Below are 14,537 nucleotides of genomic sequence, written 5' to 3' on the forward strand. Positions count from 1 at the left end.
AAGTACTTCGAGTTAAGAAGATTAATAAAAAGACAAAGCATGAATGGTTTTAAATGTTCTTCATTACAGATTAATTCAATTTTGAAAAATAGGTACCCTCATTATGTCATGTAGTGCCTATCAATTACATAGTATGAAGAAAGCACATTATGAAATATTTATGTCTTATAACTAATGAATCCAAATATTAGGCATATGTTATCACAGCATTTCTGCTAATTAGCAATATGTTGGTCTGTTTTGACTCTTTCACTGATATAAGAGCTGACATCTGAGCTTGAGGACTCATGTAATCAAAAATGCCAACTATTTTATCTCCCTATTGTGTTAGGGCAACATTTCCGGTCTTGCTTGAAATCATGCTCCCAGATCAGTTCAAAGAGATCAAGATGAAAGAAAGAACAGCTGGACCAGTAAGATGTGGTTCATCATACTTCACTCACATTAGAGGAGAATATCAGTAAATAAAGGTTTTTTATTCTTTTTCTAACAAATTATTCTTTGGAAAACCATGAATCTCCATCATCATAAAATGATGCTTTAAAATGTTACATTTAGAGTTTCATGATTAAAGCTGGTTTAAAATAGAAGATCAAAGACAAAATGTGTGTAAATATATTGAAACATTCTTGGTTAGCTCTTAATATAAGAAATTGCTGGTAGTATCATAATGCTAGGGTCAAGTATGGAGCTCAGTGAGACTAAGGTGTGCTTGTGCTTTGTTTTGAACTAGGCTATTTTTTTTCTTCTATAAAGTAAGTGCCAGACATAAAGAGATGTGTTACAAAAAAGAAAGGAAAACAAGGGAGAGAGAGAGAAGGAGAGAGGGAAAAAAGAGACAGAGAAAGGAAAGGGAAAGGGGAAGGGGAAGGGGAAGGGGAAGGGGAAGGGAAAGGGAAAGGGGAAGGGAAAGGGAAAGGGAAAGGGAAAGGGAAAGGGAAAGGGAAAGGGAAGAGGAAGAGGAAGAGGAAGAGGAAGAGGAAGAGGAAGAGGAAGAGGAAGAGGAAGAGGAAGAGGAAGAGGAAGAGGAAGAGGAAGAGGAAGAGGAAGAGGAAGAGGAAGAAAGAGAGAGAGAGAGAGAAAGAGAGAAAAAGAGAAAGAGAAAGAGAGAGAAAGAGAAAGAGAAAGAGAAAGAGAAAGAGAAAGAGAAAGAGAAAGAGAAAGAGAAAGAGAAAGAAAGAGAAAGAGAAAGAGAAAGAGAAAGAGAAAGAGAAAGAGAAAGAAAGAGAAAGAGAAAGAGAAAGAGAAAGAGAAAGAGAAAGAGAAAGAGAAAGAGAAAGAGAAAGAGAAAGAGAAAGAGAAAGAGAAAGAGAGAGAAAGAGAAAGAGAGAGAAAGAGAAAGAGAAAGAGAAAGAGAAAGAGAAAGAGAAAGAGAAAGAGAAAGAGAAAGAGAAAGAGAAAGAGAAAGAGAAAGAGAGAGATAGAGAAAGAGAAAGAGAAAGAGAAAGAGAAAGAGAAAGAGAAAGAGAAAGAGAAAGAGAAAGAGAAAGAGAAAGAGAAAGAGAAAGAGAAAGAGAAAGAGAAAGAGAAAGAGAAAGAGAAAGAGAAAGAGAAAGAGAAAGAGAGAGAAAGAGAAAGAAGGAAGGGAGAAACGGAGGGAAGGAAGAAAGGGGGAAAGGAGGACAGGAGGAAGAAGGGAAGGAGGAAGGAGGAAGGGAGGGAGGGAAGGAGAGAAGAAAAGGAAGGAGGGAAGGAAGGTCCCTCTAAGATGTGGTTTCCCGTGGTTGAGGAAGTTCACCAGCCTTTATGCTCACTTGTGACTTTGTCTTCAGGAGGATATAAAAATACACACAAGAAACCTTGTCATGCTCGTACGTGAAGAGTTTGTGATGTAGAGACAAGTCTTCCAGTTGGGAGCTGAAACAATGTGAAGAGGCTCCTGATTCAGTGCACCCAGGAAGCCACAGAGATCCTTGTCCTCCCCACACAGACCACAGCATTTACTCAGTCATCCAACATCTTATGAGGAATAAAAAAAGAATATTTTTCATCCTAGGTCATATCTGTTTTTTTTCCACTAACTCATTAAAGCACTGTCATTTTTCACTTAAACACTCATGATGGGAATTCACTGACCAGAACTTTCACTTCCTCTTTTATTACCACTGCTTCTGCTCATGCTGAAATAAGTTGCTTGAGGGCATCCGGTGCAAATTATTTTACAATGATTATCTTCCTAAAGTTTCTACAATTGTGCTGTTTCTTAGGAAACCAGGACATCACGTGCTATGCATGGCAGATGTACCTAACATGCTCCCCTCACTTTCCTTATTGTTGTTTTTCTCTCCACACAGCATTATGAAGAATTTTAGGCACTATACTGAAGTTTTATCCCCAGTCTTAATTCTCTATGTAATAAGATATATCTTTCTATATTGCTCATTGACCCTGAGGTATTGTATTATCTGAGCACCTCAGAGAGGTCTGCCTAATTAATTATTTTCTCCGAAATCCACCTTTAAGAACAAAGGAGATGAAACCTGAAAATGTTCAGCATGCTCAGATGGGACACATGGAGAGATTAGATGGGGAGATCATTCCTTCTTTGTAAAGCCACAAATGCCACATGGGTGTGAGGAGATAAACTAATCTTCAGGCTCAGTTTTGTTCTGATATTTCTTCTGACATGACTAACAAAGACACCCACCTGGCAGTACCTTTGCAATATGAACCACCCTTTCTCAACTACTGGCATAGCATTGTCAACTCCTTTTAAATTACTATGAGGTGGTAATATTTTGTAGTTGCCCTGAAATAAAGTGAAACCTTGAATTAGTAACACGTAGGTCTCTGCTAAGACCTGGCGAAACAAACAAAAAATACTATAAACAACAACATCAATAAAAAAACTATGTCCAATATAGGTGCACTGCTTTCAGCTATTTGTCTGCCTACCACTACAATCAATGAGTTGTCTTTTGCTCAGCATATCAATGGAGATAATTTGTCCAGTGAGATGTTGACATTTCCATATGATCCCCGAGCTCCAAAAACTAGTTTTTCCTTTTCTACTAAATGATCAGTTCTGCTTAAATGGAAACACTTGCATTGTTGGTGCACTCCGGCACATGGATTTAACTTTTGTGTTGTTCAGTTTTGATACTGAGCTGCTTGGGTAGTAAATTTATAAAGGAATGAGAATCTGTCATCAAGTTACACTAAGCTTCTCTCAGTGATCTCTGTGAGGCAGAGGAGTGAGTGCTAGTGGCAAATCTTATCGTGCTGAAAGAGTGAGTCAAGCTGGGATTCTTCATGGTGCTTTGGATCTCCTCATCTCCAATGTGATGCATTTAAAATACACCTTCTCTGCAGAACTGCCATAATGGACTTTAAGAAAAGGAAGTGAACAAAGTCAGAGCTCTGTGCTCCTTCTCTCAACTTCTATTTAATTTATTAAAGTTATTAACTGATAAGCTTCAAATCTATCAGTTAAGAATATCTATAATCATATACTGGAACTCAGGGCTCTTGAGGCCATGAACTCCATTGTCATGGTGAACTAGGCTGTTAGAGATACATGACTAACTCCCTGCTTGTATCTTCAGAAAAAAGAAAAGCACAATATTGTTTGAGAATTAGGAGTATATATAGAAAAACAAATGAATCCCTTCATTTTGTTTATTATTAACTGTATATAATTCTTTATTGCCCTGACCTCCCTCACAGTACTTGGAATACTGGAGACAGTAGGACTCCAGAAGGACTGAAATCCACATGAATCTCCAAGCATTTTACTGAGCTCGATCCTAGGCATTTTCTTGCCAATATCATTAATTATCTTTTTATTACTTTAGTGGCTTGTGTTACACTTGGAAGCCTTCCTTTGCTCCCATGGAAACACTGTCACATTCCACATTTAGGAAATACTACGGTGGACATTTAATAATGCCTCATTCTTTTCTGGAGAGAATTACATGAACTAAGTGCGTGGCAGATTGGTCTGATGATTGGATTACCGCCTTTTTCTGATCTCAGCAATTGATAGAGTAGTTTCTTATGACTGGCACCTTCAGTATTTCAGAGGATGCATTTGTCCATGGCTACTCCAGTCTGCATAGGTTTACTTCATAACACAGCCCACTTTACAGCGTGCCAAGAGAAAACACTTGCAATCCAGTTAATTACTACTTGCCACTACCTTGCACAATTGGTATTCCTGTTAGAAAATCATTTGAGCTGCCAGTAGGACAGATTTTCCTTTTGGTAAAGAACGTTACAAAGTTAAATATCTCCTAATCCTTCCGGTTCTTTATCTGCTGCCCTTTGCTTCCACAATATCTCCAACAGAAAGTTTTCTAAAATAGTACAAAGTCTGTTGTCTTTTTGATTGGAGACTGAGACAGCTCCTAGGACATTTAGTCTGTCTTTATCACCTCTTTCACCTCCCTGAAAACTCTGTGGCTGCCCACATTTCCCATGGGACATCTCCACATTGTCGTGGCCAAGACCCTGCAAGTCATGTGTTGAATAATGAACTTGAAGAACTCTTTGGACAGTACTTCATATGTATTTTTTATACAGAACCTGGCAGCTAGCACCTCATCAAAGAGATGTTAGAGTGGAAATGAACTTCATGTAGTTACATTACCCGGAGATAAGAGGCTCCTTCACTAAATACATTACAAATATCCCACAATTTCACAATGAAAAGCATCTTGATGCTTTCAAGTGAGCTTTATGCTGAAGTATTTTTGTTTGCTCACACATCAGTTTCTCTCTCTCACAGTATTCACAGTATCCACAATATCCACTTTCCTTCTTCCAAGAGGAAAATGAACATGGAATAGAAACCCCATTCTGCTGCTACTCCTGAGCTTCTTATCTTCACTCCTTCTGCTGCCATCAGTATGAGGGACAGGAGAGGCTGTGGTAGGATCAGTCACAGCAGCAGTAGTAGAAGACGCCAGGGTAGCTTCTGTGCCAGCTTCTGGTTACCTCTTCTGCACCTTCAAGAATGGGCCTCATGTTCTGGAGAACTAACTGGTTTGTAACACCAGTTTTGTCATGTTTTGCTTCAAACATGTAGAAGCCAATGGGCCACATGCAGTCTGTATTTCCAGAAATTCTTGAAAATGTATACCAAGTTTGTGTGTAGCACTTTTTATCCATTACCCTCAACCATAGATGGATAACTCAGGCACCAGTAAATTAGCTTGATCGGTCCTGGGTAAGGTGCTACCATCATGTGGAGGTACAACCCAGTGTCCTGCCAGCGCTTGCACCTTTGTAAAGGGAATAGACAGTGGTAAGCAGTCATCAGTTGCTCTCCTTCTGCCAGCTCTCCTGAAGAGGAGGGAGAGAGGCTGACACAAAATGGACCAGAAATGGCAAGATGACTTCATCAGTAAAACAGTCCACATGATGTCATTGTTCAGGTTACTTATGCCCTAGGCTTGTTCTATAGCTGTTTGGGTTTTTTTGTTTGTTTATTTGTTAGATTTTTTCTTCACAAACTTCAACTGAAAATTCCTTGGTTCAAAGGCCACAGCTCAATGTATTTGTGTAGCACTGTGCATGTAATAAATAATAATAAAAATCTATAACTAAGAGCGTTAAGTTGTGCCTACAGCAGTATAAATCTCAGCTATTATACAGTAGTGGGCAAATAAATAAAAAAAAATCTTGGTCTTGAAATGATGTTTATGTCAAGTGGGACAACAAAGAAGAAACACAGTCTAGTAGGTCATTAAGAAGCCGAAATGAAATTTTAATGTGTGAATCCTCTTCCTTCAGCTTTGACTGGGCAGCACTGCTTGATCCACAGCACAAGTAAACCTCATTAATCTGGTTAAGATTCATGAGCCTACCATATTTGTCCTGGAACATAAGATGTTAGAGTCCTAAATGTATAAAATACTGCCGTGCAAGGAGGAGTGTGATGTCAGTAGCACTTAATTCTACTGGAACACAATCAATTCAACAATGAACAGCCATGAAATGGTAGTCCTTATTTCTGATATCAGAAAGTATTACTTCCTAATTCCTGCTTATGCAATTGTTAATAGTGTTAGTACTTTATAGAAGTCCTCAATGAAACACAACTGTTCCAAACTGGTCCTGGGAATCACTTGATTTGCCATGAAATGAAAGGGAAGGTAATCTTGCATTTAGTTTGTCAGTAAAAAGAAAATTCGAGGCAAGAAATATGAAAATGACCTTCCACTGATCCTGACAAATTTTCTTGAAAGCTTGGAGCCTGAAAACTCCTTTGCTTGCACAGCAAGCAAACGTTCCTTCCCTTCTCAAAACACAAACAAACAAACAAAAGAAAAAGAAAAGAAAAGAAAAAGAGAAAAAAGAAAGGAAAAGACTCCTCTCTGTATAGGTGAGAAGAGAGCTTTGTGCTCCAGGTGTCTCCTCACAGCCTTCAGAAGTGGAGAAACCCAATGGACTGTGTCAGGAATTCGGCTAAAAATGTCCGTATGAAAACCTAAAGCTAATTAGCATGTAAACTATCACTCCAAGCAAGTTAGTACTAAGACACAACAAGCAAAGCAGTAGTACAGTGTTAATGCATCAGTTCAGTACTATTCCAGTGCTATGTGCAGGACCAGGAGAGGCAGACCCATGCTGGCTGGCTCTGACGATGCTTGGTGGAGACCAGATATTATTGCCGTTCCCTGGCTTCTTACATACCAGCAAATACCACTCTGTGTGATTTACATCACTTTTGGTAATTTCTTGCCTTTTTCAAGACTAGCTGGACCTGCTCTTGTGTGATGGTTCACTACCAGAGCCAGCCAGGACTATTCCCTGTGGAGCCTTCCCTGGACCTTGAAACCCATTCATTTATGCCCTGTAATTCCTCTATTTGAATAGTGAGTGCACTCCCAAAGAAAAACCATGACACCATATAATAACAAGAACTAAAGTTCCAAACAAGTGCTGTAGCGTGCTAGCTTCCTTCTGCCCCCTGGTCTTCTAACGTCTTGCACAGCAGAGACTGTACGGCTGAAGCTCACACCAGCACTCTTTAGAAGAGGATGATAAATTTAATTAGTCCTTTCTGTAGAGGAAGAACTGAGGTTGGGACAACTGTGGGAGTTTACCTGTACAGTAACTACACAGCTCAGCTTTAAGATCTAGGTTCACTTCCCAAGGCTGCATCACCAGGACCTGCCCTGGGATGACAACCAGTGTGTAGCTTCTGTCCTCTCTGTACCATGGTTTCCTAGCTGGAAAAGAGCACATGTGCACTTCAATGAGGTCTTTCAATAGGAACAATAGGAAATTGCTGAAGACAAAACCTTTGCAGGACTGAGTCCACATGAATTTGTGTCTTTCTGAAGACTTTGGTCTTTATGTGGTAATGCCAAAAAACAAACAAACAAAAACAAAAGCAAATAAAAAACCCCAAATTTTTCCATTTGCCTGTAATTTTTAAAAGAAATGAATTTTAAAAAGCTTTTTGGAGCACTTACCTTTCTTGTTTAGAAGAACAGCATCTTTTCTATCTTTTCTATCATCACACATGCTCCACATTTGACATCCAACTACTGAAATTCAGCATCTCCAGGAACACCAGAGTGTAAGCTCACTTGTTCAATATGGGTTTTCATAAGAGCTTAATGTTCTCTTCCCTGAAATTATAACAAGAATATCAAAAGTCCAAGAAGATGAAAGAGTGATACTTTGTGCATTAACCATACTAATGGGCTGTGTGTTCTTTCTTCGGATGTGTCCTTCCTGCCTGACATGTAACAGAACAAGTAATTTAGATTTTCCTCCTCCTTAAAATCATGGAAATAGCCTATCAGAGTTCATGAGTAAATGTTACATTTTGTAAGATACGTGGAGTATCACCAAATATGTTTCAGGTCATGCAAATCTAATCAAGTGAAGAAAACAAAATACTTGTCATCAAACGTATGCGAGTTTATTAGAGCACGTTGCCATATTTGAAAGGTGTCATGGTTTCAAATACAAGCTTCTTGTATCCTTCTGTTCTCAGTGTGCCCTCATGAGAACCCAAAGCAGCTGTTAAAAAAAGAAATAAAAGCATCTGTACTGATGAACAGTTAAAAAAACCTTCCAAGGTTACAATGATGTGAAAACAAACAAAAGAACAAACCAACAAAGAAGTTGATATTTACAAAAACTCCTGGAATTCAAACAATCCAAATTTGTTTTATTGATTTAATTACAGCAATTGTAGAACACTCATGGAGTACGCTCACATCGACATGCCCCGAGTATAAGCACAGGCTTTGTAACTTACTTGGATCTACTAGTCATTACCCAGCCTAGCTTAATAGTCAATATTACTGTATGTTTGTTTTCTCAGTCTTCTCTGCTTGAATAAAAAGTGTAATACAAAAACATCTCCAATCAGCAAACATGAAAATCTTGTTATTAGAGCTAATTGTTTTATATTTTCTGCACAGACCATATGTAACACAAATATAAAACCAGGCAAAGAATGTTGTACTTAACTTGAGACATCTGTAGTTCCAGTAATTGTGAATTACCCACTTGTGAAGTATAGGCAGTACATATAATGTGCACAAATACACACACGGCGCCATTGCATGCATTTTTTTGGAGGGACTGAAATGGAACTTCTTTTTCATATACCTTCACCCAAAGCTGGTGAGAGTTGCAGCCATATCTGTGTCCTAATGGTGACCAAAAAGGCAGCCCAACAAGTATGAGCCACTCCATCACACTGGCCTTTGGGTTCTGGTGTTTTAGTCACCACCAAGAACAAATCAGAACAGACTGTTCCCCTGGAGTGCAGAAAATACCAAGAAAAAGATAGAGAAAAGAGATACAATTTTCTTTGGTGACAACAAAACCTCACTAATTTGTTATGTAATTTCTTATTTTTGAGGAATATTCTTCCTTTTTCACTGCCCAGTGATATAACTGGGAGATTGTGGAGTGGATGATGGGTTGAATATGATCTTATCTGTCATCCAGTTCTACTGATTTCTGCTACCAGTACTGAGAGATGCATGGGACCAGCATCATCCTCTCTGAAAGCTACCATTGCGGCCCCATTATTTTTTTCTCCTCAAGCAATTAGGAAAACAATCTTGATTGCCTGGGTTTGGTGAGGAAAAAAGGAACGTGTTTTGAGATTCCTCCCTGCCAGCAGAAGTGCACACATCAATGCAGACAGATGGAACCACATCAGAAGTCCCATGTGGTGCCAGGGGAACAACTGGATGTCGGAATCCCCACAACTGAGGAAAGTGGAGCAGATGAGAGGAATAGAGCATCACACAGATACTGGCTGAACACCACCAGGTCTCTTTTTTGTTTCACTGCTGTAAATGCAGGACACATAAATGAGGTCTTCAGGATTTTGGTAACACAGCAAAAGCTACTCAGGGACCTTCAAACCAGGTACAGCACACATGCCACAGAACAGGACTAATTAGAAGCAGTAGGAACTACTTTTGGCTTGGCATGCACAGTAGTGGAAACAAGCTCACCTTGAGTGCTTGACAATGAGTTAATGTAGTGTGGTGACTTTATTGTAGCTTACTGCCATTTTCACAGCCCACACTGCCATCATCTGCCACAAATAAGTAACACTGGCAATTTTTACATGTATTCCCAGCAAGCTGAATTCCCACAACTGTGTCTTGGAATGTACTGATACTGCCATCATTACCAAGTTCTGGGAGTTGTGATGAGTTCTCTTCACATACCTGTTTGCAATACTGCTGAGCTAATTAGAACATACCATACCAACTCCCTGTCCCTCAGACTCAGATGCCATTGCCTGCCTTACATGAACTTGGATGCTAAGTGGTGTTCTGGATCTCATTTTAATTCTGAGAGATGATAGTGCCAAGCAATGGGGATTGCATCCTTTTGTCTACAACATCCTCAGTGTTCACTTTTAAGGGAAAGTGTTGGGAACTGAATTCACTGTGGTATCATGGTGGTCATGCATTGGCAGTTGGACTTAAAGGTCTTTTCCAACCTCAATGATTCTATGATACTGATATATCACAGTATTTCTTTAAATTAGTTGCAGAAATTAAACATGGGTGCAACAAAACAAACAAAAATGCTGTGTAACCTCCATCAACATGGAGAGGAGATGTCACCCTAAAATTCAAACACCTCAGTCCACACACATACATGGACAGCAGCAAGGATTTGCCTTCTCAAGGCCTGTTAAATTTGCCATTAAATTGTCCTAGTCTGGTCAGTGAGGACTTTCTTCCAACTCCTACCTGGTGGTGTTTCAGACCAAATTGTGATCCTGCTTTCCGTGAGTGAGAAGTTTTAAATGCTAGAGAGCAAGGTGACCCCAGTGTAGGCCAACTCTGCTATTTGTACTGCTTGGCATGAGCAAGTAGCACATGTATTACTTCAGAAACAAAAAAATAAAATGAAGATTAAATTCTATTTAGAAAAATAATTGCTTTATTATTGTCACGCCTTCCTGATCAGTTGCCCAAACCCCAGATACCTTTCACACAACAACCTACAGGCTGCAGAATAGCTCACCGAGCAAGGCAACACATGTCAGCCTGTGGCTGTCCTAGTCCCTCCTTGCTGCTAAGGCCAGTGCCCAGCCCTAAGTGCTCAGGCCCACCTACCCAGGCTTCAGGTGGGCATGGGAATGAAATTGGTGGACTTAGAGTGGGGAGACTCCCTCCAGGTGTTCAGGCTGTGCGTCGGGCTCCGGTTGTTGGTGAAAGAAGTCTGTCTCCTGCTGTTGCTGTTTGAATCCTCCTTGCTCAGCGTCTGCTTTATCTTTTGGCAGCAAGGGAAGCTCTGCACGCAGTCCTGTAGGAGGTGCCCGCTGAAGAACATGTAGATCCAGGGGTTGCAGCAGCTGTTCAGGCTGGCCAGGAGGGCAGTGACAGTGGTTGCAGTGTTTTCAGAGTCTGTGGGGGGAAAGAAAGAGGTTTGGCCATCACTGGAACATTCTCAGACTTGAGTCAACTGCTTTCTTAACTCTTTGATATTTGCTGAATAAACCCTCTCCTACAAGCTATTGACTTGAGCAGCAGCACTTGAAACTAATAATGAGGGTGTAATAAGGAAAAGTTCTTACTTACGTACAGCCCCTGCTGAAGTCTATAGGAATCTGTCTGAACAGACTGCAGGAACCTGACACAAGTACAGAGCAATCCAGTACAGCCCGCAGGCACAGAATAATGCTTCAGCCCACTTCCACCGATGATTAGCCGCATATTGATAAGTTTGGACTTAATACTGAACAGTTTTTACTCTGATTTTGGCTTTAAAAATTGGCTACCTTAGGAAAATGGCACAGTCCCCACTGATTTCCCACTGCTTTCAATTATACCAGATTTTCCCGTGCACTTTTGCATGCTGGAAATTGTTAAGTGGTCAGTAAACAGCAGCTTCTGAGTCAAATTCCTGTTTCAGAGATAGAACAGATTTTACTGAAGGAACAAATGGAATTGAGCACCGTATCACCAGTTACAGCCTTCTGCATCCACTCCTCACTTAAACTACCAAGCACTGTACATATGGTCTAATCAGTTCCTCCCTCTGTAAAGACCCCTTTTTGTGACTTTGGAAGTTGAATAAAAGACACAAAAAACCCAAACAACAACAAAACCAACACAAGTCTCTATTTCACTGCATGACCCCACATCCCTGGTGTGACTTGAGTCCCACTTTAGTGGCAATCAATGCCCTCACTACAGCACGTGACAATTTGGAGATATTAAATAAAGAGAAACTTACTTCCAACATTTTGATTTGCATCTTTCTCAACGTGAGGAAATAGGCTTTGTGCTCCTGGGCTGCCTGTCACTCCCCACCTAACAGTTTTAAACTCAGCAATTATTTCCAGCTGGAATTAACAGAGGGATGTCCAGCTCCAAACCTCGGAATTCCGTGTTTCTCGGGCACTGGGGGGGGGGCTGGCAGAGATGCTCAGTGCTGAGCACTCCGGGGAAGGGCTCAGGATGTGCTCAGCCACATTATTAGACAGCAGAGAATGCACACCGTGAGGGAGCTGCCTGGGAGCGGGCGTAGAGCGTTCCCCGCTCACACTGGCACCCCCGACGGTTTGTACAACGCAACACCCACATCACACCCTCCTGCAGCCTCCACCCGGCCGCACAGCACCCTCCGGGAGCCCCTCGGGCCCCGAACGCCTCTGCAGAGCGGCGCCGGAGGAGATGCCGCGATCCTTCCCGAACCCCGACGGCTGCTGAGCCGCGATTCCCGGCGGCACCTACCGACCCAGGGGAAGTGCTGGTCCCAGACGGACCACATCTGGATGGTGAAGAAGGGCGCCCAGCAGACGACGTAGGCCGAGACGATGACGAAGGTCATCTTGACGGTGCGGATCTTGGCCCGGGAGATGGTTTTGACGCCGCTGACGCAGGGGGCGAGGAGCAGCCCCCGTCGGGGGCCGCCGCTCGCAGCCTCCCCGGGGCGAGCCCGGCCGCGGGCGCTGCGCCAGATGCGGAAGCAGATGAAGCCGTAGCAGGTGGCGAGGATGAGCACGGGAGCCACGAAGATGCCGCCGGTGATCCAGGTGATGTAGGCGCGGGGTCCCCAGGGCATGATGAAGTGCGCCCAGCAGTCGTAGACCCTCGAGCCGCGCTCCACCTCGCTGAGGCTGAAGATGAAGTACTGCGGGGTGCTGAGCAGCAGGCTGAGCGCCCAGGCGGCCGCGATCATCGCGTACGAGCGCTTGGTGGGCTGCTGCAGCGTCTTCAGCGGGTGACACACGGCGATGTAGCGGTCGGCCGTCATGGCCACCAACATGTACGCCGAGGCGAACATGCCGAACACCTGCAGGTGCTTGACGACGCGGCAGAGCCCGTCGGGGCCGTGGAAGCGGTGCGTGACCTCCCAGCAGAGCTGAGGCAGCACCTGGAAGAAGGCGACCACCAGGTCGGCGAGGCTGAGGTGCCGGATGAAGAGGTGCATGCGGGACGCCTTGCGCGGGGTGCGCCGCAGCGCCAGCAGCACGCTGCCGTTCCCCAGCACCGCCACCGCGAAGGTGACGGCCAGCACGGCGATCTCCAGCTTGGCCAGCTCCTCGTCCCTCCCGAACGGGTCCCAGTCGCCCGCGCTGCCGTTGGGCGCCCGCGTCCAAGCCTCGGGGCTGGGGCTGCTGCCGCCGCCGCCCTCCGCGACCCCCCGCCAGCGGCTGCCGTTCCCGGGGGGCCCCGCCGCCCGCGGGCTCCCGCCGCCGCCTCCGAGCCGCATGGACGGCACCGCGCGGCGGGGCTCTGCTCGCCCGCTGCCCGCCGCGCTCCGCCGGCTCCGCGCCCGCCGCCTTTATCCCCGCGGCGGGGGGCGAGGCTGGGGGGAGCTCCCGTGCCAGTGGCTGCCCGCTGCCTGACGCAGCCCTCCGCCACGCCTCGACTCGTCCCCGGGGCCGGCAAAGGGTTGTCGGCTCGGACCTCCGGACGGGACGGCGGCCCTTCGGCGGCCTATGATGTTACTTCGGACGATGCGAACTTATCCTCTGGAATTAAGGAACCTGCTGTAGTAGATAGGTCTGCAGGAGTAGCCCACGGGATTCGGTTTTCAGTTGCCTAATTCGTTGTCTGGAAGTATAGAAAAGTGGTCAGGAAACTCGGACTCTTAAGATTATGACATCTTTTTCCCTTCCCTTCCCTTCCCTTCCCTTCCCTTCCCTTCCCTTCCCTTCCCTTCCCTTCCCTTCCCTTCCCTTCCCTTCCCTTCCCTTCCCTTCCCTTCCCTTCCCTTCCCTTCCCTTCCCTTCCCTTCCCTTCCCTTCCCTTCCCTTCCCTTCCCTTCCCTTCCCTTCCCTTCCCTTCCCTTCCCTTCCCTTCCCTTCCCTTCCCTTCCCTTCCCTTCCCTTCCTTCCCTTCCCTTCCCTTCCCTTCCCTTCCCTTCCCTTCCCTTCCCTTCCCTTCCCTTCCCTTCCCTTCCCTTCCCTTCCCTTTTCTGGTATTAGCTGAAATCACATCTAGATCCAAACTCTAATACTTGTTGCACTCACAGCACTGCATCTGCCCATTCCTGCTGTCCCTCTTCATAGTGAGGGCTGTCTGTGATGCCCGATGCAGCCCTGCTGAGCGACACGCTCGGCTCAGAGCCACACAGAAACAGCGCATTGCCTTCCTCGCTCTCTTTGCTTCCTCGTTTCAGTCTTGCTGACCCGGCTGATGGCAATCAGCATCCCTGGGAGCAGCGAGTTCAGCTGTTTGCACAGCAGCTCCCCGTCCTGTCTGAATTTCGGGGCAGAGAAGAAAACGGGCATTTAGGAACCCAATGGGCCCTCACGTGTCTGTAACCACACGCTGGAAAATCGCAGTGCAAACACTCCCCGTTCTCCACTGCGTCAGGCTCAGCCCTTCAGCACATCCAAGGGACAATAAAAGCCATCAGAGGCAGTTTAACGAGACCCTCAGCCCTCTATCTCCCCTGTAATCTGAGGGATTGCATTCTCAGGGGCATAAATCCACTGAGTCATTCAATGCTGTCGTTGGCAGAAAAGGAGAATGTAAAACGGGGTTTTCTCACGTTGCCTGAGTATCCACCTTGTGAAACGGTACAACCTCAGCCTTTCAGACCTGAGAGATAATCAACAGACGTACTTTCACAGGTTC

At 44.5% G+C, this 14,537-nt stretch overlaps 1 protein-coding gene across 2 annotated transcripts; it reads right to left on the bottom strand.

The window, feature by feature from the left end:
* Positions 1-7,854: 7,854 nt before the first annotated feature.
* On the bottom strand, positions 7,855-14,243 carry AVPR1A (arginine vasopressin receptor 1A). Of its 2 annotated transcripts, none has more exons than XM_085536695.1 (3): positions 13,928-14,243; positions 12,187-13,508; positions 7,855-10,850 (listed from the first exon to the last, which is right to left on the bottom strand). In XM_085536695.1, exons 2-3 carry the CDS (start codon positions 13,162-13,164, stop codon positions 10,803-10,805), a joined length of 1,026 nt encoding a protein of 341 aa, XP_085392821.1. In that variant the 5' UTR covers positions 13,165-13,508; positions 13,928-14,243; the 3' UTR covers positions 7,855-10,802. The 2 variants fall into 2 exon arrangements, with proteins under 2 accessions (XP_085392821.1, XP_015710884.2); XM_015855398.3 differs by having other exon boundaries at positions 12,183-13,508; positions 13,928-14,222.
* Positions 14,244-14,537: the final 294 nt, after the last annotated feature.

This window comes from Coturnix japonica, chromosome 1, assembly GCF_054131305.1.
Source record: "Coturnix japonica strain WE chromosome 1, WE-NBRP24, whole genome shotgun sequence".
In the NCBI taxonomy this organism is placed as follows: Eukaryota; Metazoa; Chordata; class Aves; order Galliformes; family Phasianidae; genus Coturnix; species Coturnix japonica.